At 40.6% G+C, this 25,857-nt stretch overlaps 1 protein-coding gene across 2 annotated transcripts in view; it reads left to right on the forward strand.

Moving 5' to 3' along the window:
- Positions 1-8,977: 8,977 nt before the first annotated feature.
- TDRD3 (tudor domain containing 3) overlaps positions 8,978-25,857 on the forward strand; it is a 93,815-nt gene continuing 76,935 nt past the window's right edge. Inside the window, exon 1 of one of the 2 annotated variants that reach the window (XM_038129775.1) lies at positions 8,978-9,201. In XM_038129775.1, coding sequence (XP_037985703.1) covers positions 9,161-9,201 — 41 coding nt within the window. In that variant the 5' untranslated portion in view covers positions 8,978-9,160. The remainder of the gene's footprint in view (positions 9,202-25,857) is intronic. The other variant, XM_038129850.1, reaches the window with a different exon arrangement.

The raw sequence follows: 25,857 nt of genomic DNA on the forward strand, positions 1-25,857 counted from the left end.
ATTTATTCCTTGGTTGTTATCTTTACTGTGATTGTTGGATCTACAAAACTGTGAGTAGAGGAAACAGGATGTTTCTTTTAAAAAATTGTTTGTTTGCAATGTTATAGCTGAAAAGTGGTAAAATTTTGAGAACAGCATTGTTATTCAGGGGAAAAAAAAACAAATGGCAAACAAGAAACAACCCACCCTACCACGATATGGACAACAGAGCATGTGATATACTAATTTGTTTGATGGAAAAGTATAGGTTGCGTGCTAGGATTGCTTTGGCACTCGGCATTTTGCTAAGCCACCTGCCAGGTTAAGCCACTCTAATCATGTAACCATGGCAATACTGCTGGCGTCACCGTGAAGAACTGATTTGTGCAGCCAGTAAGGACTGGGCACCTTAATGCACTAACTGGAGCTGTTAGGAACTGTTTGGAAATAAATATGTAAAATAGGAATAAAAGGTTCTTTTAGATTGTTTTGTGTTTTGCTTCAGGCAGTATTTGTTAACAGCAGGCCACTGTGTTTATCAGGCTAAGAGAACATGGTTGTGAGCACTGGAATAGATAACAAACTGCTGGTAAATAACTGCTGGTTGATTCTCCTCTGCTGCTTTGCTTTTTTGAGCTTTGATGGAAAACAACTGTTTCAGTTTTAGCAGGAAGTACTAGCCTATCCTTGTTCTCTGCTGAGGTAAACTGGCAACTTACAGCAGTAATCACAGAAAATCTGAAAATAACAGAAACCAAACAAAATTTGAAAGTTTTAATTAGGTTCTATAAAGATGGGCAGAGAGTTGGTCAAAGTGTTGCTAGCATACATTATACCTCTTCTTCCTACCCCTCGGCTGTTTTCCAAATGCTTTTCCCATACACGTTTCCTGTCCCTCTCACATTTGCCTTTCATATGCCCCTCAGTTATGTGTTTTCCTAACACCTTTAATTTGCAGCTACACTGCTCCACAAGTAATGGGTTTGTTTTTTTTCCAGAGAGGCAATGATCTGATGATATACTGTCTCCAGCAAAAATGCTGGCTTAATTAAATTCTACCCCCATGTCAACAAGGTGCAGGACTGTAATGTGAATCAGACCAGAAAAGGGATCCACCTCAAAATAAAAACTTTAGCATCCCTTCTCTCCAATCTCCCTTTTTTCAGCCAGGTGCCTGGTTCACATAGAAGTCCCACAAGCATAAGCATATGTAAACATAATTAAATGAATGCCTCAGTGAATTTTATAGAGGGTGGAACAGACTACTGATTATTTCTGATTTTGTGGCCAGATGAGGAAAAAAGATAAACTCATAAAATCTGTATTCACTCTCCAAGCCAAAAGCCTCCTTTGCAGGAGAAGAAAAAGGGAGTCTTTAGTGACCTCTCTACACATTTTTATGCTGTGTGTACTTTGGTTTGCTTACTAGTAGAATTACTTGATGTATTATTTTAATGATAAATTATTTTCATTCATGGCATCTTATTTTACTGGTCTGAAGCCCAGTTGACACAGGTAGCCCAAATTGTTGCTCTGTGCTGTGGCCCAGTTGTTGCAAATTTTTCTTCATTCTCTCAATTTTTTTATAGTCCTTCTCCACAACTTTCTTTTCTAATCTCTCATTCCTCCATTTTTTCCCCTTTTGGCAATTTTTCATGGTCATTGCCAGTTTTCAGTGGTTCACTAATCTGCCAAACAGCACTGTGCTTTCTGGGGTATATTTGTGTCCCCCAGACTGGCAACTGTTGGACTCAATACAGGACAGCTGCTGCATTAACACATATTCACTTTTGTACTAAATCACAATTTTTTGTAGGCTGGTAAAAAAAGTGGAGTTATGATTTTGTATTGAAATAAAGGAATGAAAACTTTTAAAACAATTGTGGCAAGCAGGAGCCCACTTGAGGATGTGGGGCTATGAATCTGTTTTAGTCCCTGAAGCTCTTCACTTTACTCTTATGGTCCCGTTTCTGTACAGACTCCATTTGAAATGTCTTAGCTAGTTAGGATAAATATGCAAGCCAGGGAAGTTCCAAGTGTATCCCTGCAAATAGTGAGAAATTGTTCAGGGCTCTAGCATTTCTGTTTCTTTTCATCCTTCATCTTTGAGAACAGCAAAATTTAATCAAAAAGTTAGCTGAAACATAGTTGGAAAAAGAAAATGTTGCTTTTAATAACTTAAAATATGTAAGGTTGCTTTAAGGATGATTCTGTAATTTTGTAATTCCCTTCATAATAATGCAGTTACTCAGAAAGGGCCCAGTTCTCTCTTGAAAGAAGATTAAAAACCTACCATGAAGATTAGATGATTCACATTCTTTTGGTTTGTTGTGTTTTGCTAATAGGCAGGAAAGAAGGAGCACAAAGGACAGAGCAACTGAAATCAACAGGTACAGAAGAGATACATAAATAAGAATTAGAAAAGAAAGGAACTGAATCACTCATAAGTGAAGGTCAGCAAACAGCATGCTCAGTTATTGCATTTGATTGTTAGAAGCATTGATTTTGCTGCTCCTTGAAAGTTCTTAAGAAATTTAGTTATTTTTCCAAACTGTACTGCTTTGGGCCTGCAGACTACAGGGGAAGAGCAGTGGCAGGCAGAAGCTGCAACATCTGAATAAGAAAGATGCCTAACACAGTATATTTTCACTGCCAGGAAATAACAAAGAAGCATTCTTGCCTGTTTAGTGGGTATTAAATCATGGATAGAAAGTCAACTGCTTATCTGGAGCCTGGCATAGATTTCCAATAACTCGCTTTTCCTCAAGCACAAACATACGCCAGCACTTGAGGAAAACCACAGAGTGAATCTTTTATAATCCAAAAATAATCTTTTTAGATTTCCATGAGAAAACATCACTTATTTATTCAGTCTTTTTTTCTCACCTTGCAATTAAGTCAAGTGCTGACAAAGATTATTGGGTAATTTATGCCCCAAACTGTTCAACAGAGATGATGCTTTCTAGTATTGTGGATATACAAAATAAAGCCTTTATGACTTTTAATAGCAAACACAATATACAGAATTCCTACACAGCCACATACACATGGTGTGTAGGTAATAGGTAGTGCATGTAATAGGTGGTCACTGTAGTCACTGCTTTGCTGCACAGCTGTGCTCTCCAATCTAATCTGTGTTTCTAGTTAAGGACATATCCTGTTCGTGTACAATACAGGATGATGGTGTCTGTGCCTGTATGGCTCTAACAGGCTCATCTACAGCTTCCATTACTGTGGTGTTTGGGGTGTTGCTGTCCTACCCTAGAGAATTTGGCTTAGTTTTAACAGGGATGTCCATGTGGCTTGACAGGCAACCCCACAATGTTCCATCCATCCCCACTCTGCAGGTCCTTTACATCCTACTGAAAGCTCCCTGACACTGTGTGAGGTGTCCTCTTGCATGGCACCTACTCCACAAGGCCTTTAGCCTCCACAGTAAAAGTGCTGTCCCTAACTTGTCTACTCACACATAGGTCACAATTTCTCAGCATGTAGCCAGCCCTTCATGAGCAGCTCTGCCCAGTAGTGCTCGTAAGCACTGACCTTAATATTACCGAGACAAGCTTTCAACTTGAAAGCTGGGGAAGCATGAGGAAAGCAGAAGCCTGCAGAGAGGACCATACATTCCCTACCTGCTCTCTTCCTATTTGAGGGCACTGTCCTGTACATAGGGACTGTATGGCCAGCAGCTGGCCTCCAGCAGTCACTGAGCTTTGTTCAGTTGCATCATGCATACTGATTTCAGACACCAGGTGACAGCCAGTGGACGACCAACTTCCCCGTGTAACACCACATTCATGGCTCTGGGATAGGAGCTCTCAGGAAGCAGCAAGCATGGGCTGTCCCACAAGAGAAGGAAGCCAGGAGCTGAGGGCAATAGCAAGGCAGGTAGGGCAATGATCCCACGCAGAAGGGAACAATCCCACAGTACCTGAGCAGCTGCCATACTGGGGATCAGGGTGAGGCAGCAGTTACATTACAGCGGTCCGCAGTGGTGAAACAGGTGTGACATCAAGTCACAAATCAACCAGTGGTTGAACCTGCGGTTCAACCCAGTTGGTTCAGAATCAGCAAGGCACATGGACATGCACAGGCAGACCTAAGACAAGTCTCAAGGATGAAAGCTTGAGCTTCAATGCAGCTCCCAAGTAAAGAGCAGGAGGCCCCCATCAGGTTTCCCATAGCTCCTCCTCACACAGCTCTGACCCCAGAACCCTGATCAGAGGCTACAGCTGCACCATATCAGAACTGCAATGAAGGATGGGCAACCAAGCCCCAAGGAGCGGGGAAGAGGCTGCAGATCCTCTTGGTGCATTCAAAACCCTGACAACAACAAGCTTATTTCCAGATTTTCATCCAGTCCAGAAGGTATCAGTCTCTTAAAAGTAATCTTGTTAGAGACAAGGCACAGCTGTTCAGGGTTGGGATGTTTACTGCAGCCCAGTAAAGTCTGCAAAGCCATATGCTGTTTGATCCTCTGCTCCCTGGCTATTTACCAAGTCAGTGTCCAGAGGGGCAATAGGCTGAGCTCTGCCAGAATGGCTGACAAACACCAGCCCTTCTGCTGGCCCACGAGGAGCCCTGAAAGCATCATAATTATATGGAATTACATTCTGCAGTACTTACTGATTCATCATACCCTAGTGATCATTGCAGTGGTTCATGTGCACTTTGAGGTCTGAACTGCTGAGATGTTGATAGGCAGCTATGCACAGAGCCAACAACAGCAACATTGTGCCATATATAAATGCCCCTATCCTGACAGCCACAGTGCCTCGCCGAGTGTGATGCTGTCTTTTTGACTGACATAATGCCAGTGTGAACTATACCTTTAGGATGCCTGACATACACTTACTGATTTGCAGGAAAAAGTGGGGAATGTGGTCAAACTGAAGGGTTCCAGAAGAGTATAGTCAGGTGGCAAAGTCAATTTGAGCAGCCTGACAAAATGTTAGCCTTGACCTTTAGTGGAAATTATCTCTCCTTGCATCACCACCTTAACTACAGTCTGTGCCTACAGGTGATGGTATTATGTCCAAGACTTCATAATCCTTTACCACTTCCATGAAGGATATGTTCAAACTTGCTGTTTCTTTCCTCCATCCTGTTCCTTTCTAAGCCCCTCTCCATCCTCTCCCCCATGAAGAAAATCTTTACTTCTGTAACTTTTCCTTCTTCTCTTTAGTCTGTGAAAAAGAAAAGTCCATCTCTTCTCCAGCTGCCATATAAGAAAGACCGAGTACTGAGTACTATCCTTCAGATAAAACATACACAATATTTTAGCTGACATGCAACAATACATGTAGGAAAGCTAATCCTTCTGACTGCAGTCAAATCAGTTCAGGACCCAGTCCATCACAGGACATGGAGAGGTAACCATTTTTGTTGAAACTCTAGCACACTCCTAGAAATACAGTGACCAGAAGGAAAGGCTCTTTACATTCAGTGCCCAGTAACTTTTGGCTGCAGATCCAGGATAAGGATCATCTGCTTTTGTGCTCAGTAAGCAGACCTGTTCCCCTCAGCTAATGTAATGAAGAAAGCATATTCTACAGAAGACAAAATAAAAATTAACACCTTTCTGCTGCTGTGGGGACCTCCTATTAGACCTGGTGTTCAGGGCCTTCATCCCAATGTTGTTGCTTTCAGCACATCAGGTTAGGTTGAATGATGCCATAACTCATGAGGAGTGTTACAGATTTCTGCTCTTGCCTGTTTCTGGAAAGTGTGGTCAAAAGTTTCAGCTCCCCAGTTTAGTGAGCTTACTGCTAACCAAGAGGATTGAGCCTGGAACTGGCAGGAGATGAAGCGAGTAAGGATGAATCAATCCAATGAATCAAGAAACCTGCAGGGCTGCTTCAAAAACTGGCTCTTGCTATCTTTGCTGTGTGCTAGTTCTGTCTGTTAGAGCTGTCTCACCAGAGGTGCTCGAGTAGACCAATCCTTTCAGGTATTTAAAATTACAGAACATTGCGAAATAACCTCTTTGGCATAGATTAAGTTGTCCCAGGGCACATTGGCAGCAAACAGAACTGCATTTTAGGCAGCTTGGACAGAAGAAGTACATGTGAATTTTGTGGACAGTGATGCTCTGATTCACCTGGAGCAACAAGCATTTTCCAGAGAAAGCTCCGAAGGCACAGAGCCCCTGACAGGAGTGCAGGGGTTTAGGTCAGTCCCTGTACAGCCTCTGGTGGTACTCTGGTGCTCGTTACCTTCAGCAACATCATTTACTCTAAAGGTGATCAATATAGAGAATATGCTCTAAGAATGTTTTATCACAAACAGTTGGTACAGAGGGTCTTATCTGTAGGTTTCTGACTGCCTGGCAGGCATTGTATCACCTTCTGTTTTACAGTGGAGCTAATTGCTCACCTCGGTGCAGCACAGCCAAAAGCAGCTGCAAGCTACAAAGCTCAGGCAGTGCCCTCTGTGAGCAAACACCCACTAATGGGGACTTCTGCACAAAAGGAGGCACATGCGAATACATACACACACACACATCTCAGCTTGCATATAATGAATTTCTTAGAGCAGATGCCAGCAGACCTTTACGAAGAACAGCACCTACATTTTCTTTATAATAGATGGCATTTAGTGCCGTGAGGTGCAACAGCTAGCCCTATGCTGGCATAAACTGCTGGTATAATTGCCTGGTGATCTTAATGAAGATTTAAGTAAGCAAAACCTTCCATGTCTTAAACTAACACGAGGCAATGCATAAAGTCTGTAATTCTCATTATCTTCTCCTAGGTCATACTCCATCCCTTACTAATTGGTTCTATGGGCATCCCATTTTGAGTTACAGTGTTTACAACCTTTTCTTGATAATCTAATGTACAGACAGGTCAGACTCCAAATGCAAGGTGTTTTTATTCCCATTTCTTTTGCATAATAAGTTCTGAACTGAAACCACACTTATCTGCTAGTGCTTTTCCATATCAGCGGCTGCTACTCTTGCAACACAGGTGTGACTTCGCCACCAACATTTCAGTGTGACTCTACTGCTTTACGGTGTTCCTCCTCACTAATTCAAGAGTTTCTTTGGTGCAGAAAACAGTAGGTCTGATTCAAGGCTCTTGGCTTAGTTAGTTCTCCTTGACATTATTCCTTTTGCAGCTCATGTTCACTGGAGCCTTGACATGACACAGGACCGCACAAACTCTGATAATCCATATTCCCAATTAATAATGCTCCCTCTGCTAATTTTTTGTTGATATTTAATGACCACCACAGGGATTAACACTTTCCTATAGCTATATTCATTATTTTGAGATTTTGCTGGCAGAAATCACATGTTAGTCTTCCCTTTTTAAGCTGCCTTTTTAAAATTTTATTTTAGGTTTATGCTAAGACTCATGACCAGGAAAGCTTCAATGATATGTGCAGCATTGTGCATTGTTCAGCTGAACTTTAATAATATAGGTTTTGTTTCCTTCATCTGTGTCAAGGTTTTAATAATTATCAACTTAAAGATATACGTGCCTTCTTAAAATCAGCAGCCACCCAGGACACCATACCTACTTGTGACAAAATCTTTGTTCTAGAGTACATAACCCATAGACACAAAAGAAAATATCATGAATGAGCAGCACAGAGTGTTGTGTGCAAAAATCCTGAGTGATTTGTACTCAGTACAGCAAAGAGAGGTTTTCAGGTGGATCAAATAGCGAAACCAAAAAAAAAAAAAAAAAAAGCCAAAAAAACCAATAAAAAAACCCCTAAATGAAAGCAAAATGTAACCTTTGACTTGAAGACGCTGCACAAAAACTGAAACATCTTAATGATGAAAATAACCCATGAAGAAAAGTCCACCTTTAATAGACAAACAGCAGGTAGACAAGTTTCAAAACCTCAGTGCTGAAAATAAAACAACATTTGGCATTGATGGGTTACAGAAGTAGCTGGATGTGATGTACTAATGCAAATGGTCAGTGTTTTCTGCAGAGCAGCTGACCTCACCTGCAGGCAGAAACCCTGAGCACTGAGGCCTTGATAAGCATTTTCTTTACTCCTGATCTGTTCATGTTCACCTTCCAGCCATTTCTCTGGATGCTGGAAACACAGAGTAAACAGGGGGACACTGCTCCCACCTTGCCCGTCACGGGCACCTGAGGGCACTAGGCACTTTGAACAGCAATAATGAAATAGTGCTATTCTGTTAAAGTAAATTCCCTTTAAAAAGGCAGATAAAAGGTCCCAAAATGTCAGTGCCCAGCATTTTAGAGCAAATCATTAAAGAAAAAACCCCAAACAACAAACCGCCAAATATAAAAGAATCACAGGAATGGTTTCTCACAAAGAATCATTAATGTTGGGAAAGATATTAACAATGAGCCGAATGACTAATGTGCACTGCCAAGTCTAGCACTAAACCATGCCCCTAAGGACCACATTACAGCTTTTCTGAATGCTTGTAGGGGCAGTGGTCCCACCACTCCCCTGGGCAGCCTGTTCCAACGCTTCACTCTTTCTGCGAAAAAGTTTATCCTGATATCCCATCTAAACCTCCTGTGGCACAAACTTGAGGCCGTCGTTTTCTGGCCATTGGCATTCATCCTACCATTTGGACACTTGGTAGAAGAGGCCGACCCCCACTTGGCCATGAGCTCCTTTCAGGAAAGTGTCAAGAGCTGGAAGCCCCCCTGAGCCTTCTCTTCTCCAGGCTAAACATCCCCAGCTCCAGCAGCTGCTCTTCACGTGATGTGCGCTCCAGACCCTTCTAAAAATCCCTCCTCACCCGCAACACGCGTTTTGAGGGCACGGAGGAGAGCCTTTTCCAGAACAACGCTGCTGTCAATAATACTATTCATAGACGAAACGCGTTTTAACAAACCCTTTCCCGGCACTGCACAGGCCCGAGCCGCAGGAGCGGCGTCGGCGCTCCCCGCGGCGCTGCCCTCACGCCTTCCCTTCCCCGCCATGGCGGCAGCAGCTTCCAGGAGCCGCCGGTCGCCGGCTTTGTTCGTCTCTGCCTGCGCCGCCTCCGCCCCTTCCTTCCCTCCGCTCCCTCCCTCCCCCCTTCCCTCCCTCCCCCTGGCCGGCCCGAGCGCCCGGAGAGGCCCGCGGGGCGGGGGAACGAGCGGGCCCCGCGTCCCTCCTCCCCCTCCGAGCGAGTGCCGGGGGTCTCCGCAGCGCCCGTCGGCCCCGAGTGCTGCGGGCGAGCGGCGGAGGAGGCGCCATGGCCGACCGGGCGCGGGCGGCGCTCTCCGAGTCGGGCTGGTAAGTGGGGCCGAGCTCGGCCGCGCCGCCGCCTCCGCCTCCGGGGGTGACTCCGAGCGGCGGGGCGGGGTGGGCAGTGCCCCGTGTTTGAGGCGTGCGGTGCGGGGGGGCGTCCCCGCCCCAGCTCCGCTCGGAGCCCGTCGGTGCCGGGCAGGGGGCTGTGCCGCCCCCGCTGCGCTCGGGGCCTGGCGCTGGCTCGCCCTGCTGCGGAGCTCCCGGCCTGTCCCGCCGGCCCTGCGGAGGGGGCCGGTGCCCCTGTCCCGGGGCCACCCCCGAGCTCCCTCGGGATCGGCGGCGGCCTCCTCGCCTGCCCCGGGACCGGCCTCGCCCGGAGGCCTGGCGCCTGCCCGTAGTGCTGGGGCTGTTAATTGTGCGCCCCTTCAGTAAGGGAGGCAAGATGGAAAAGTGGAGTTAAGGTAGGGTGAATGAAGCACACATGAGGCTTGAGCTCGGGTACTTGTGTTTTTTGTGGAGTCCCAGTTCTTGGGCACACAATATCCATTTTGGAACAACGTGTTTCAACGAGTTGTGCTTTTTAAATACCTGCTGGAAACGCTTATTTGCTAGCCTAGAGGCGAGGTTGCATTGTAGGAAGTTTTTGTTTTGGTTTGGGGCTTTTTCGTTTGTTTGTTTGATTGTTTTGTTGAAGTGATTCATTTATTAGTCAATGCTGACTTTTTTCCATAACTACTTGGAAAGTCTTTCACCAAACCTAAAGTTTAGTCCTACCTGCTAAAGCACAAAGCAACATACACAAAGTTATTTCCAATGGTGTGTTGAGGATATTTCTGTTTTACTGTTTACATTAGTGGTTGTCCTGGATTGTGGTTTCATGTATGTCTAAGATGGAAAAGGTTAAAGTGAATATCCTGTGGTTTAGAACAGAATAGGATAATTTACTTAGAAGGGACCTATGACAATCTTCTAGTCAAGTCGCTTGATGATTTCAGGGCTGACCACATCTTGGTATGTTGTTAAGGGCACTGGCCAAATGCCTCTTAAACATTTGACTGGCTTGGGACATTGACCACTGCCATAGGAAACCTCTTCCCGTGTTTGACTGTGCCCTCAGTAAAGAAATGCTTCCTTATGTCCCGTTTGAACCCTTCCTGACACAGCTTTGAACCATCCCTATTCACCCTGTCACTGTATCCAGGCACAAAAGATCAGCACCTCCCTGTCCACTTCCCCCGCTCAGGAGGCTGTAGAAAGAGAGCAGTGAGGTTTGTCCCTCAGCCTCCTATTCTCCAGTGGAGACAAGCCAAGGTCTTCAGCTGCTCCTCATGCTGTCAGCTTTGTTGCACTCCTCCATATTTAAGGATCTTCACATAGTTTTCCAATTGTGTGCACAGTAGTCCAGGTAAGGCCAGCCAGTGCTGGATACAGTGGGATAATCACCTACTTTAACCCCCTGGTGATGCTGTGTTTGTTGGGCCAGCTTTTGCTACTTTGTGACAATAGTAACCAAACAGAGTAATTAGGTGTCCTTTGGTGTGCTACTTGGATAAGTGTATCAAGATCCAGAAATGCTGTTCAAAGTGGTTCTGGAGTACACAATCCTGTGGCTCCAGGCTGTTGCTGAACTGAAATAATCATAACTATTTCTGCTACTTTTTATAACATTAGCTTTTTTAATGGGAATTTTGGATCTGACTTGAAACTTGCCCCTCTCCTCTTCTGTACTTAGACCTCTCAAAAAATGCAAAAGTTTTCCATAAAAGTAGTTTTATTTTCTAAGTTTGCTTTTCTTGCTTTCTATTGCCTATTGAAAATTTTTTCACAGCTTTCAGCTCTTGTTCTTTTACTGCCTTTTCAGCTGAATGAGTGCCATTGGTAAATGGCTTTCAGGTTTTTGGCAGTACAAATATGAGGTGCCTCTGAAACAATCTGTCCCTCTGCAGCCTTTGCTGCCTTCCTTGGGGGTGTAGACTCTTGAATGGCTGTCAACAGTTGTTATTCTTGCAGTTCTGTAGGGTGGGAGCCAGAGGCTGAAAGTTGAAAGGGCAAGTAATGGGCTCATTATCAGGTCCACTGGAATTATGCCTTGACCTAGTTGCATTGGGAAGGGTAGTATAAAGGAGAGAGGAATTAATACATATACTTTTGATTAATGTGACATGGAGTGGAAAAAGAAATAATGATTTGGAAGTCTTGTTTAGCTGTGTTCGTGCACTTTAAAAAAGAGTAGTAACCTGAACATCCATGCTTCTAACTGCTTTGCTGTTGCTCTTACTTATGATTTTTCTCATATTATTAGATCTTAGAGTTATTTAACTCTAAGAGTGAGGTCACTCTGTGAGTGAGCCTTCAGTGGTATTTAATGCAGTATTATGTGTCAGACTACACTGGTGATTAAATAATGTTTTGTACCAAACTGGTGGTTACTGTTGCTGTCACCTGATGTCAGAATGATAAGTTTTCTAGTACAAAAGCAAAACTGAGTTTATGTGTTAAAATCTGTCCCCACTTAAACTGCAGAAGCACGGCATGGCACATCAAGTAAAAGAAAAGGTTGTCCTTGCTTAGCTTAAAATCTGCTAGCTTGTAAAATGCTGCCTGCACTGATTGGGTTTTACAGTAAGTTTCTTAAACCTTAAAAGGTTAGAGTTAATGTAGACACTTGTTTATGTCAGTTTCCGCAACTAGTGTTTATCTTTTATGATTCTGAATTAAAAATAAAGTTATTTTTCAAGTAGAACAGTAATAAAGTGTAGTTAATACCGAACTGTAATTATATATCTATTCCCCTCCCCCATCCAGGTATTGCCAGAGTAATCTGTTATAAAACTGTCTCTGAATTTGTAATGTTTGCCTTCAGTATATAAATTACATTTTTGTCAGCTTCTGAAAGGTAAAGCAGCCCTACCTAGTAAACATAACAGTGGTAGGTAAAGCTGGGAGACTCTTTTTTTTCCTTTTTTTTGGTGATGGTGGTGTTTTATGAAAATGAGTAAAAGGCCCCTGTAGTTTGTGTGCAGAATTGTAGTTTTTCTGAAGACAGATCCCTGCAGCTCTCATTGGAAGTCTGAATTTTTCTAGTGCCAGTTCTTTTAGTTACACACTGCACTGGTCCTTGGAATGAGATATTGGCTCCAGCTAGGGAAGAGATAAGGTGTTTGTATTACGTGTCAGTGAAAAAGATATTTTGTCTTGGAACAGAAGTTCTGTATTAACTTTTTATTTAATTATCAAACATGAGGAAGGCCAAGTGGCAGAATTACCCTTTTGTATTGTTATAATTACATTAATAGATTTCAGAACCAGTTTTCCAGTGTTCTTATTAAAATATCGGCCTTAATGGAGCATGAATTAGTGAATCCAGCTTTATTACTAAAAGTGAAGTCCAGAAGAACTGCTGAATACATCCTCTTATGTAAATAATAAGTCGTAAAGCACTTCTTACTGGCTTGTAACAGAATTTTTTGTGGTGTATTTTTTGGTTTGTTTGTATGTTTTTTAAATTTCCTGGTTGGCATTTCACAAGAGAATATGACAAGCCAAGGCCTCTACAGTGTTCCTAGATCTTTGCAGAACTTGGGAGTTTATTACATAGAAATGCCAACCTATTGTCAAAAATGAAAAATATGCCATGGCCTACAGCAGGTTTAGCCTGTGGTTCACAGATCTCGGGTCTGGTGATTGATCTCTGTAGGAAAGCAAGAGGTGCAAACTGGATAAGTAAAGATTTTTTTTAATACAGCTAAATGTACTTGCGAGTTCTTTGGCAACTAGTGGAGATTTTTTATTGCACTGTGTGATGCCATAGAAATTAGTGACTCTATGGCAAAAATACTGTCTTGTAAAACATAATGTATTTTGAAGATTATGTAAACAAAGTGTGACTATGAAAAGTTACTCCCAGTGATGAAGAGAAAATGGAATTGTACGAGTTGTTTGGAAACAAAAGGATACTGCTTAACAGTCCCTGAGAAAATCTTTACATTAATGTAATTGTGGTTGTTTAGTCTTTGTAAGTGAAAAATATCAAGTTGGTGTACAACAGACTTTTAAATTGAGTTTTTGGTATTTTAGCAAGTGAATGGTGTGCTGCATACTGGCTGACTCTGGGTTTAAGATTGGTTTGTTCACATGTGTCCCCTTGTAGGACTAATCATCTGATATGATCCAAGCTCTAAACCAAAAGTAGGTGTATGCCTGGAAACACAAGGAAGTTGTCAAAGGAATGAATCTAGCACCTCTTTCTAAGAGCCCAGCAGGCATTTGGCAAAGTAGTCAGTTCCAGAATTCTGCAAGAAGATCTGCTTTTCCCTCATATTTTTTTGCTATTCCAATAAAACGTTTCTGGAAATCACAGCTGAAATTGGTTCCTGCATATTGAGCAAGCTGAGGCAGGAGACAAGATTTTCCTTAGACACAAGCATAACACACATCTTGTGTTTCACAGGAGAGATGCATCTGTTTTGAGATTCTTGAGACTTCTTTTGTGATATGCAAAATCTTGTGAAGTTTGGTTGGTACCATACAATCTCAAGATGCCAGTACAAAATAAAATGCTACATCATTGCATTTTTTATTTGTTCAGGTGTATCCCTTACTGGCTGATCTGATCAGTTTTCATTCCTGCTGGGTCACCAGTAATGGGTAGTTAAAATCTGAATTCTTCATGTCATTTTCACTCTGAAGGAGTGCAAAAGGTCCAGCATTTTGTATTCTGTTAAGGGAAGCAACCCCTAGAAATTAATTCAGATGCTATTTTTTTCCTTCTTTTTAAAAAGATGCCAGGTGTTTGAAGAATAACGGTTACTAGCTGGAATTGTTACAACTACAGGAAATAAATTTAGGACAATAATTAAAAGGTGAAAAAAAGGATGGGTAAAATAAGGAAATGGAAGGAGGTAGGGCACTAACGTTTGGAACACTGCAGTTTGCAGAAAAGAAAACTGAAGGGGGTGAACTTGATGAGGTTTGTATAATCTGCAGACAGGACATAAAATAAAGAAGATCTCTTACTCACCAAATCCTACACAGTTATTGCTCACTGAATGCTGCAACGCTGGAATCGGAAAGCACTTACTGAACTCAGTAGCAGATTGGTTTAAAAGTGGGTGGAATTTTTGACTGAGGACCTCAACCAAAGCTTATTTGCTGAAGACAAGTGGTTTTCCTGTGGGTTAGTATGGTTGGTTAAAAGATGAGAAGTGAGGTGGATAAATGATTGCTTCGTGTTGGAACAATGTTAGCAGTAGGTTTCTGCTAGGATTAAGGGGTTCATTATATTGAAAAATATTCTTAAGGAGTGCCAGTACTGTGGCACTGTAGCAGTTTGTTGATCTTTGGGGATTGGTAAAATCTGAACTTATAGGGTACTTGTACTAAACTCTTCCAAAGCCATTGTCCAGTTCTTTCACATGTAAGTGTAGTTCAATTCTGGTGAATGCCAAATGATGCTCATACAGGGGAATATAATGCAAACCTGTCTACACAGCGATAAGCTCTAAATTTCCTCCTGTTACATATATACATACATGAGGAGGGCAGCGGTCAGACAGCTGTTGGGAATTGTTCACAAAGAATTAAATCATTGTTAGGTCATTATGTTCATCAGTGGTGTGTCGAAATCATTAACAGTGTGCATTAATGTAATCATTTCAGCACAGCAAGGGTTTAATAGATACTGAAAAAGTGGATGAGAGGTGTGGAAGATTCTGCTGGAAAATACTCTGTGCTGAGAAACGGAACAATAGGGGAAGAGAAGATAGAGATCTATAAAATCCATAGATCATAAAGAAATGAGTAGAAATCAAGAGTAGTTTGATTTTCTTAGGACAAGAATTAGACCACATGGTGAATTAAACTTGCTACCTGATGAAAATTAGAGTAGGTTGTCAAGCAGTGTGTAATTAAATTGTGGAACTTATTTGCCACATGATATTGTGGAGCAGAAAAAGTGTGAGTGAGTTAAAATTGTAATTAGGCAAAGCCAGGTAGGGATAGTTGCACCGAATACTGAATTCTACAGTGAAGTTGGGCTACCAGCTCTAAAATGGCTGATAGCCAGGAATTACTGTGGACACTTTAGGTGTAGATATTTGCTGGGGTTTGCGTTCTTTACCTGGATCATCTGTCTCTGGCCACCCTTGACAAAAATGGAACCGCGTTAGACAGCCCTAGATTGCATAAAGTTAAAGCACCATTTATCTTCTTATTTTTATATTGTTAGGTAAGTGTCCTCACACCATAGTTCTGAAGAAAAGGATTTTCTCCTCTTCATTGGAGATGAGGGAAGAGGGAGTGAGGATTTGGAAAGAAATGAACTGAACTGTTGAAAACAGAGTGAAAAGGCAAAGCAAGTGTGACAGTCCCCTATGTACTCCATCTCAGCTGTGATTTCCACTGCCTTGCTGCAGCTCACCCTTCTGGTTTTCATCAGTTGCTGGGAGAGACTCTCCCCGCATCTTTTTATGTGAGATCTTGAATCGATTTATGCACTGTCTTGGGCAACACAGACTTCACCTGCTGGTTTCTCTGCTAGGAAGCTAAAGCACTAATTTAAGATGTCCCTGATTTATAGAATTGTTGCAACTTAGAATGAAGTTGTTGCTACTGTGAAAAAAAAAAAAAAAGGAGGAAAGAAAAAAGCTTACTCTACTTGCAACACATCTAAAGACCTTTAAATTGCTGCAGTTCTCTTTTTAACGCCCGCCTTTTTAGTGTCCTGACTTTTCTTGGTATAGTGTGTCTCACATTGATTGTTTCCAATCAATGTGTTCCCGGAAATGTGTAGGTTTCCCATAGCTAGTCTCCTTTTCAGAATTCTTGGAATTTTGAATGTATTGAGTCTTGTTTCAGAAGTTACTTATTTAGCATTGTAATTCTTAGGCTTAGCCTTCTTTATGGATGCAAATACTTTGTTAGGACAAGTAACAAGGACAAGTTCATGGGTTTGACTCAGTGACATTGTATTTTCCTTCTTTCTACCTCTTTTTGTGTTGGTGTTCTTCAAAGAGCTCATATTAAACACTGCACATTATCTTCTGTCCGCTGAGTTTCATAAGACTTTCTATAAATGTTTCTGTTGTTAAACTAGTTTATATCATCACACAAGCAAGGTGATGGGGTGGAGCTTGTTACACAATTGAGATTTATTGTTCTGGCTTGATTTACCTTTTCCCTCAAAGAAATTTTGTTTCTCAGGGCAGTGTTAATGGGATTTTGGTAGGGATTTGAGGAAAGGATAGAATTAGCAGCATGCTTGATTATTATTTGCCTTTTCCAGCAAACTCAAATGAACTTCCCAATGGAAGGGTGAATTAATAAAAGCAGCAATGAGTTTAAGATGTCTAGAGTTTTCTGAAGGTCAGTATCTTACCATTTGACCAAAAGTAGGCTCTTTTAAACTTACATTTCCTGGTAATTTAAATTATTAATCAGAAAGTCAGTGTCATCTAGAATGTAGAAATTTGAGGCATTTGGAGTAGATGTTGCATATAGATGAACTGGGTCTCAGGAGAAAGACCTTTGCAAAGTCTTTGCATTCTGAAATCATGTTATAAGACTCTTGAGACAGATTTTTTAAAATCTCTTCCATTTGTGTGTGTTCACACTCCCCAGACAGTGAGTACTTGAGCAGCAACCTGGTGGGAGGGTAGCTGGTGATTTTGGAGTAAGGTACTGTTGTTCATATGATAACAGAGTGATATTCATTAGGATTTTCTATGTGTATATTTTGTGTGTTACTGCTGGTTAAAAAACAGCTTTATGTAAATAATACATGTAGGACTACATAGGAGTAAAAAGCTGTCCTGAAGTTTTAGTTAGAGAGAATTACACTTGGAAACATTGGATACTAAATATCCTATACATCAGTTATTTTTTTTCTGTGAATGTCATAGCAATAGGATTAAAATAAATTTAAGACTGATTCTCCAAATTATGCATATTGTTCATACTTTCAGGAATAGTACATTTTCTACTTCTTTGGAGCAAAAGGAGCATATTTAATTCCAGAAAGAGTCATTCCAATAGAGCTGACAGGAATGAGGAAAGGCTCTCCAGGGGATGAATAGTATATGCATGTTTCTAATCACTTTTTATGTACTTAATGTAATGCATAGTCATGAGGTGTCAGATTTTAGGAGGACTGGACAGCTCTAGGACTGATGTACAACCTTTGAGCTTCTTTGCACATTTAAGGAAAAAGAAAGTGGTTTAAATAATCTTTGTACCACTGGTAAGTAATTGAAGCATGACGGGTGCTCTTCTGTTGGCATCATTTTGAACCCTTGACTTTGGGAAATGTAGCCTAGGTTTTGGAAATGACAGTGATGGCATTAACTGACAGCAAGTGAAGACTTACTGGGAAACAGACTGCTGAACTCGCTTCTTTGTGAGAGAGTGCTGTCTAGGGGCAGTGGTCAAGACTGGCTTCTTCTTTCTTCTTGTTTGTCTCGTAGTGCTCCAGGAGCAGCTCGAGCTTCTAGTGCTGTGTCATATCCAAAAAAAAGCTGTTGAAGAAAGCCAGAGGAGAAGAAGCCATGTGTGTTAAGACAGCTTCAAGATACTCTCTGTGGCGTGGCAGCTGTGTCTTTGGCACGGCCCCAGCCTTAGTGTATTTGTGTTCGACTTAGCACTTTAGGGTGGCTGCCAGCATTTTCTTGAGAAAATGTGAGTGAGAAAGTGTTCACAGCTTGTATCTATCTGAGAAGAAAAGAAAAAAGAATTTTAAGAATTTTGTTACCTGAGCAAAGTAAACCCTCCACAGTGTTGTGACTTTTGTATGTCAAATTACTGTGGGCTGTTGGCCTGATATGAATCCTGGAGTAGCAAATCTTCTCAAGGAGCAGAAAGCTTGCAAGAGCTCTTGTCCAGCAGTTTCTGACTGCAGGGGCTGTTTTTAGCATCTGCTGTTTTACAGCAGTGCTGCTCGCTGGAAGCTTATCTTATCAAAGTTTGGAGTTAGTGAGGTTATCTTGGGCATATCTCTGTGTGTTACCTGGAAAAGTTTGACATTTTTGCATTGCAGCTATTACTGCTAGATAACAGTATGCCTGTGTTATCACTAAATCTCTTCTATTAAGTAGTTGTTAGAGACTCGTGTTCACTTGTTTTTTTCAGTCTGCTGAAGTTTCACTGTGTTATATATTCTTCTACTGTTGTAAAATACAATGTGTGATCTTCGTGTTTAAATACTTACAGATGTAAATTGGGATACAGCATTAAATCACAGACTAGAAGTGTGCATTATCCAGTACCCTTATGAAAGGCATTAATAATGTTATTCTTCTTTTTAATGAGGATATGAAATCACTTAGCTCTGATATTGATGACAGTGTACTGAATACATCTTTCAACAGGTGGAGCATCTTGTTAGAACCATAGAAATGGAAATTACCATTTATTATGGAAGCACATTTCCACTTCTTTTGGTTGATGTAGCTGTAATTTCTGTTAGGTTCATTGTACAGTGGGAGTGCAGAAGACTTTAAAAGGCATCAGGGCAGTTAAGTTTACTCAGAGTTTCCAAGTACATACTTATTTTTTTTTAAACTTTTATAACTGTGATACGGTGTCCAAGACAGTTTTAAATAAAAAGCAGAGGTGAACTTTTAAACAACTTTTTAGAATTGTAATGCTAATGAATGTTACATTTTTCCTCTTAGCACACTTTCTGTTATACAGTTGAAAGTGCTAGTGAGTGTGAAGTTTTTGATTTAACTGTTATTTGGAGAAGAGTGGGAGGGGATAAAATATCAGTGAAGGAGCTGAAGAGAAGGTGGGTGATTTTCAAGGGTCTGGTTCTGACTGTGCAGAGTAGTGATTTCTGAATGAGGCACACTTTGTGTTGAAGTAATGAGCTGCTAAGGAATGCGGAGAGGATCCTTATGTAAAAATATGATGCATTAAGCTGCTTTTCATTGAAAACAGAATGTATAATGAACACAGTCATGATTCTTATTTAAAGTTGTGTTTTTAAATTCAGATGTAAGGTACAATACACAGCCATGTGTGTAATACACAGGTCAGTTTTGATAGATTAGAGAATTACAGTTCAGCTAGCATAAGAAACAGCCTGGAATTCTGCCTTTTGGCAAAAACTTGCCAAATACCTCTGCAACTTTTCACTTGAGTACTATCTACAATTTTTGATGAGAAATAACATCAGATTTGTTTGTAACTATGAAAATCAGAGTAAGTGAAGGAAGTGGATGCATCATTGCTTATACTTAATATTTTAAGATAAACAGGTTTGGGTTTGTTTAATAGTTAAACCATTCTTGAATATGTAGCATAAAATTCTTTCAATCAATTTTTGTGTCATTAAATAGTACTAACAGTTTGTTGTCATCTCTTTGTTAATAGCCAAAGAAATCTCTCACTCTGAGTTTGGTCTGAAAATTTTCTGGCATATGTTTCAGAATTCAGTTTCGAAGAATTGTCTATAATAGAGAGAATTGCTATGGAATGAGCAAATGAAGAAACAAGAACTTGAAGGTGTTCTTATGTTTGAGGTTAAGTTTTGTAAATCCACTAAGTTTTCAGCCTTGATCAAATAACTATTGCAGAAATTTGCACTTGATGCTCATTTATGATTTTGGACACTTAGGGAAAAAGATTCTCTAGTTGTGCTTTTGAGATGGAAAAGATTTCCTTGGAGAATGCTACCGATGGTTTACCAGTGTGTAATTTTCTCTGGGTTTGGGAATGGGGAAGAGAAGGAAAGAGAATGTCTTTCTGAACACTGCATTAGTCTCTGTTCTGTTTTTTTTAATTTATGTTTTAATTGCTAACTAAACCATGCCACCATATGATCATAACATGACGAAATGGAAAAAGCTTAATTTGGTCGAGAAGAGTAATTGCTATTATACTTAAGCTGTGGTCATATTTTCCTCATGCTATTGTACTAGAGATGAACTTAGTGCTTTGTAACTGCATAATTCTACTCTTAAGTGTCTTGCAGTATTTTTTCTCTGTTCAGAATAATTACTGTGTGTTGATGTTGTTTGATTCTTATAATAATAACATGATTTTAATCTTTTGATACAGTAATAACTGTCTGTCCCTCCCCTCCCCCCAAGACAGAACAGAAAGTAATTTTCTGTCAGATGAAGTGTTTCTGTGATTGACTTGGGAAGAAAAGGAAGTGAGAGCTTGAATTAGAGGAACATTCAAAAAAGCAGGAGAATAAAGAATGTATGTTGTTCTCTGGTTACACATCGTCTGGCTGGGAGGTTAGATGAATCTCGAATGCTAGAGCCCTTAATTTAAATTCTTTCTCTTCTTGACCTTGCAATGCCAAAATACTAAACTGAAAGTATTAATTAAACCAAAGAATATGAAAATAAATCTTAATACTGAGCTACTTCAGCACCTGATTTTTACCTGTTACTTCAAAGAACATTTAGGTAAAACAGTATGAAAAGGAATATAATTTGGTATCTTACTGAGGCAGATTTCTTTACACTTTATATATAGCAGTAGTAGTGAAGGGCAATGCATGTTTTCTCTTGTGCAAAGTGGTCTTTAAATTTTTACTAAATTTGAAAAAATGTTTTCTCTATTATGACTCTGTGGGCATAACGATAAACATGGTAATAAAAGAATACAGTTCATTTTTAATGAAAGAATACAGTTAGGAAAAGTATGCTCCTGATGGCATGTTCAGACTGCACTTACGGATGCTTGACTTGGTTTTGCAGTAGTTTGGATGATCACCGTCACATTTTTTACAGACCTGTACTTGGATTTAGGATGAGAATTCTGTTCATAACATGCTGATGTTTTAGTTGTTGCCAAGCAGTGTTAATATTGTCAGGGACTTTTCAGCTTCTCACTCCAACCCTACAAGGCGTTGGGATGGGACTCAGCCAGGACAGCTGACCCCAGTTGTCCCAAGGGATATTCCATACCATATGGCATGATGGTCAATGTATGTATTAGGTGGAAAGCTGATAAGGGTCTGCTGCCTGGGAACTGGCTGGGCCTTGGCCTGTAAGTGGTGAGCAACTGAATTGTGCTTCGCTTATGTATATATTCATTAATTATGAATATATTTTTATTATTTTTCTTCCTTTTGTGTCCAATTAATCTATCTTTATTTCAACCCACAAATTTTAGGTTTCTTTTCTCCAGCTCTTTTTCCCATTCCACTGTGGATGAAGGAAGTGGCTGTGTTGTGTTTAGCTACCTGCTGGTTAAATCACAACAATCCTTTTTTGGCCCCCAGTATGGGACATAAGGGTTTGAAACAGTGGAAGATCTGACTGGAGAATGTTGGAACAAATCTGTTGTTATTGTAGAGTTGTAGAATGGTTTGGGTTGGAAGGGACCTTAATGATTACCTGCTTCCGTCTAACCCCCTTACAACGGGCAGGGACACATTCCACTGGACTCTAGATTGGATTGCTCAGAACCACGTCCAGCCTTGCCTTGAACCCTTGCAAGGGTGTAGCATCCACAGCTTCTCTGCACAATCTCTTCCTGTGCCTCATCGCAGTAAAATATTCTTTCTAATATTTCATCTTCATCTAGCCTTGGTTTACAGTATTGATTTGTGTGTGTAGAGCTGTGTTGTATATTGACAATACTTGTTTTAAATGTCTAAGTGTATATATGTATAAGCGGCTATATAAGTAACAATACTGTGCTGTTGATCCCCTCTGGGGGCTGGGTTGAGGTTTTCATTGTGTTGAATTTTGTAGCGCTGGCTCCCGGTAAGATTGTGGTTGTGAGACTGCTGTGGTGCTTGTGCTCGCACTGTCGCCATCTCCGAGCTTCGGGAGCCATCTACGGGAACCAGGAATAATTGCAGTGTGCCCCTTTCCTCCTCAGGCAGTTTTGGCTGCAGGGGAGAACACTCCTCCATCTTCCTCCTCTCCTTCAGGCTAATTGCAGTAGCTCTGGAAGAACTTTTAGCATCCTCGGCACATTCAAACCAGCATGTTCCTATTGCTGTGTCCCCTGAATGTGTTTCAGGTCGTTCAGGTTGAAACAACTATTTAAGAATATGACACAGACATTTGCCCCTGTTTTTGGGTAGCTATGGGTGGTAGTAGGGTGTGTGGGATGGTACAGCCTGGTGCAGTGGTCACCTCTAAATTTTGCAATTTCACCCCAAACATGGACAGGGAGTGAGTGTTTGGTTTTTTGGTGAGTGTGGTGTTTATCTACCTGCTGGATTAAAACACAACACTGATGAACTGCAACTTGGATATAAACTTTGGTATACCACATAGGTGCAGTAGCATTTTTTTTAGGAATACATTAATCTCATTAATACATTAATTTTTAGTAATACATTAATCTCTGTTGCTGTAGAGCTTTTCAGATTAATTGTAAACAAGTCTTTGTGTGTCTTCTTTTACATTGCAAGAGTGCATGCCTTCATGCTGCTTACTTTTGAGTCATATTTTGTAAATATGCTATAAATCTAGTTTTAAAGGTGTGTAGAAATGGTCATTTTAACACAAAGTAGAATAAAAGTAAACAGGACACTTTTGCAGGGTTGAAAATACTGCTCTGTATCCATAATTTTCTGTGCTGAGTTAAAATTATGCAGTAATGGTAATAGGGATGTGTGTGTTTTAAGCATTGATGACTGCAGCTGTAAAAGAAATTACTTTCTGCCTGGCATTTCAGTTTTAATGTACTTCAGTGTTTCAGTAGTGATCCTCATCTTTCATCCTTTTCTTCTAAGCAGATTGTAACTTCTTTTTTTGTTTGTGCCAGTTTTGATATGTAGGAGGGAGGGATGTGCCTTAGGTGTCTTGAAAAGCTGGTTTTTTTAGTTGGAGCACTTGAATTGATTCTCTAAGAGCAGTACCCACTATGGCAGCTATTCTTGGTATCTTTGTGTTGGTCATAAAATTCTGTTTTAAATGTTTCAAATAAAACTGAAGGTATTTTCTTAGCATCTTGCTTTTTGAGTCAGCAAACACTAGGCATATTGAGCTTTTATTATTTCTGAAATGAATATGAAGTGTTTTGAAGCAGAAGTAGTCCCAGTCTTTGACACTGGTATGGAAGACACGCTTTAATAACAAAATAGCAATTAATAATGTTTCCAAGTTTCATTTTGTAGTTTTATGGTTCAGTGCTACTTTTGTGTGGTAATATACAGCTTGAATTGAGAAATATTAATAGCCTTCTTCATGAGTACAGTTGATAAGCTAAATAAGGTGATTAAAAATGATCAAATTTATACTTGGTCTACTAAAGATTGAGCCTTTTGTTATTTGTGTAAGAATATTATGTTACATATACCAGTCTCAATAAGCCAGCTTTTCAGTATTCTTGCTGGGAAAAAGTGTAGAAAGTATTTTTGGGAATTAATTAATATAAAGATGCCAGGTTTTGCTTTTTTTGCTCAATATATAATTAAAAAAAAAGTTTACTTGGCCAGATTCTGCAGAGGCAATCCTAGTCCCAGCCCTTGCTCAGAGCAGGGCTAACTTAAGCTAGGTCACCTTGCTCAAGGTCTTGTTCAGTTGAGCTCTAAATATCTCCAAGGTGGCCTGCTCTAGTGCTTAGCCACTCTTTGGGAAAATTTTTCTCTCTATGTCCATTTGAGATTTCCCAGGTTTCAGCCCATGTTTCTTGCACTTTGTTGTTTCACTTCACAGCACTCAGAATTGGCTTTGTCTCCTTAAGCCATGTTCAGATGGTGGGCCGGGCAACAACTTCCTTCTTGGGTCTGCTCTTCTTTGGGGTGAACAATGGTGCTCTCAGTGTCTCCTCCTATGAACATGGGCTGCAGCCTCCAAAACACCACAGTGACCTGTCTTCAGTTTAAGGATGTTCTCTCATAATGGGGACCTCTGAAACTGTACACAATACATTAGACATGGCTTTGTGCTATGGGGAGAGAAATAATGACATTTTTTGATTTGCTGACTACAGTCTTGCTATTACAGCCCGGTGTGTCCTTAGACTTTACCACTGTATGGGGACACTGGTTTGTGTTCAAATTGTTCTACACCGTGAACCCACAGAGCTGCTTTCTGTTCAGCTACTTCCTAGTCTCAGTGGCTGGAAGGAGGAGTATGCCTTGGCTCTTATTGTTGAGCTCTGTGATGTTCCTTTTGGACAAGGAATTGCTATGGTGGTACATCTTGCATTGTTCAATTTTTACTAGCATTTCATCCTCTATGCTATCCTCCCACCCCCAAAAAAAAATCTGTTACTTTTTTTGGATGAAAAGTTGTGCATCTATTTTAAACTTTAATGTGGTCATATTAATAAATTTTTGACATGCTTATGCCAACACAAGCTATGCTGATGTGTAGGGGAAAAAAAATGTAATGTACTTCTTCATTATAGGACATGTATTACATGGAAAGTCTGTACTCTATAATAACCATTACTAGAATGACTTTTTTTTGGTCTGGCTACCTAAACTTCTGATTTCTCTAATTCTCTAATAATTTCTGAAGTGGAGTGTGTGGACACCAGCACAAGAGAGCTCTTCATTTCAAGTGGAAGTAGTATTTTGAGTTTACTTTGCTACAGGTCCAAGAAGCTTACATCATTCTGTTCATGCACATCTGTCCTTTTTTAGCTCTTTGGGAGATGATCTTCAGCTGTCCTTACTGTGTCGATCAAAGTTTCTGTCCCAGAACTGTCTCTAATCAAGTGCAATAACTTACGTTTTTAGAGCAGCCTGAGAGTGTGACAAATGTGCATAGATGATATCTCAGAATGTTTCCTGAGCTTTTAACTACTGGGGTTTTTTTTCAGTGATTTCTTCAGCTGGATGTTTCTTTCTATTAAACTTTTGATGAACTACTTTGCATGGATCTGTGCAGTGCTTTCTTGAACCTGTGGTAAATTTTAGCAGCCACAGAATAGTGAATAACACCTTCATATGCTATATGAAGCACCCTTTTCCCAAGTTTGCTCAATTTCCCACCTGCTAATTTAGGGATGGTGAGTAGCCAATCCCTTTTTATCTCCTTAATGTCACTTTCAACTGTATGGATATGTTAATACCCTCTTTGGTCTTTTTCATGGTGAAGAAACCTGGTCTTTCTAGTTAGTCTTCAAAAGAAAGGTGTTCTGTATTTTTGATCTGCTTTGTTACTGTCGAGTAGAGAAGGGCAGGCAGGAGGGAGAGCTTAAGAAAAGCAGATGAGGAAAATGAGAAAGAAGAAGATGAAGGGAGATATATATTCAGTCTCTGTCATTATAGAGAAGAGTATCACATGACTGAGAAAATGTGATGTGATGCAGTTGTGGTATTATTCAACTTCCTAGCCCTCAAAGAAAGTCAATTCCAGCCTATTAAGCTAAATATAGTGCATGGTAAATGACAGGAAAGTTTCAAAACTGCAAGTGTGTGGCCTTTGCATGGTGCCTTTTAGCCTGTCATGTACTTGTGATTTTGGGTAGAAGAGTTGGGTGTAAGAGTGATAACAGTCATTTGCAGTTGTGAGAGGTAGGACTTGGCTTGCACAGTTCTGTGAGAATTGGTGACTGGATGTGGGTATGTTCCTATGCAGAATGAAAAAGTTTAGCATTATCATGCCATCTCTCTATGAAGATGATATACCTGTTTTACTATTTGACAGATGGAGGGTGTCACCAGTTCCTACTTCTCAGCTGGGAGGCGGCTATTGCTTGAGATATCTTATCTCTGCTGGTTCTTGCTTGCCTGCCTGCTCCCATTTTTCTACAAGATGAAGATGTATATTTCACTAT

Source organism: Motacilla alba, chromosome 1, assembly GCF_015832195.1.
Source record: "Motacilla alba alba isolate MOTALB_02 chromosome 1, Motacilla_alba_V1.0_pri, whole genome shotgun sequence".
Taxonomy (NCBI): Eukaryota; Metazoa; Chordata; class Aves; order Passeriformes; family Motacillidae; genus Motacilla; species Motacilla alba.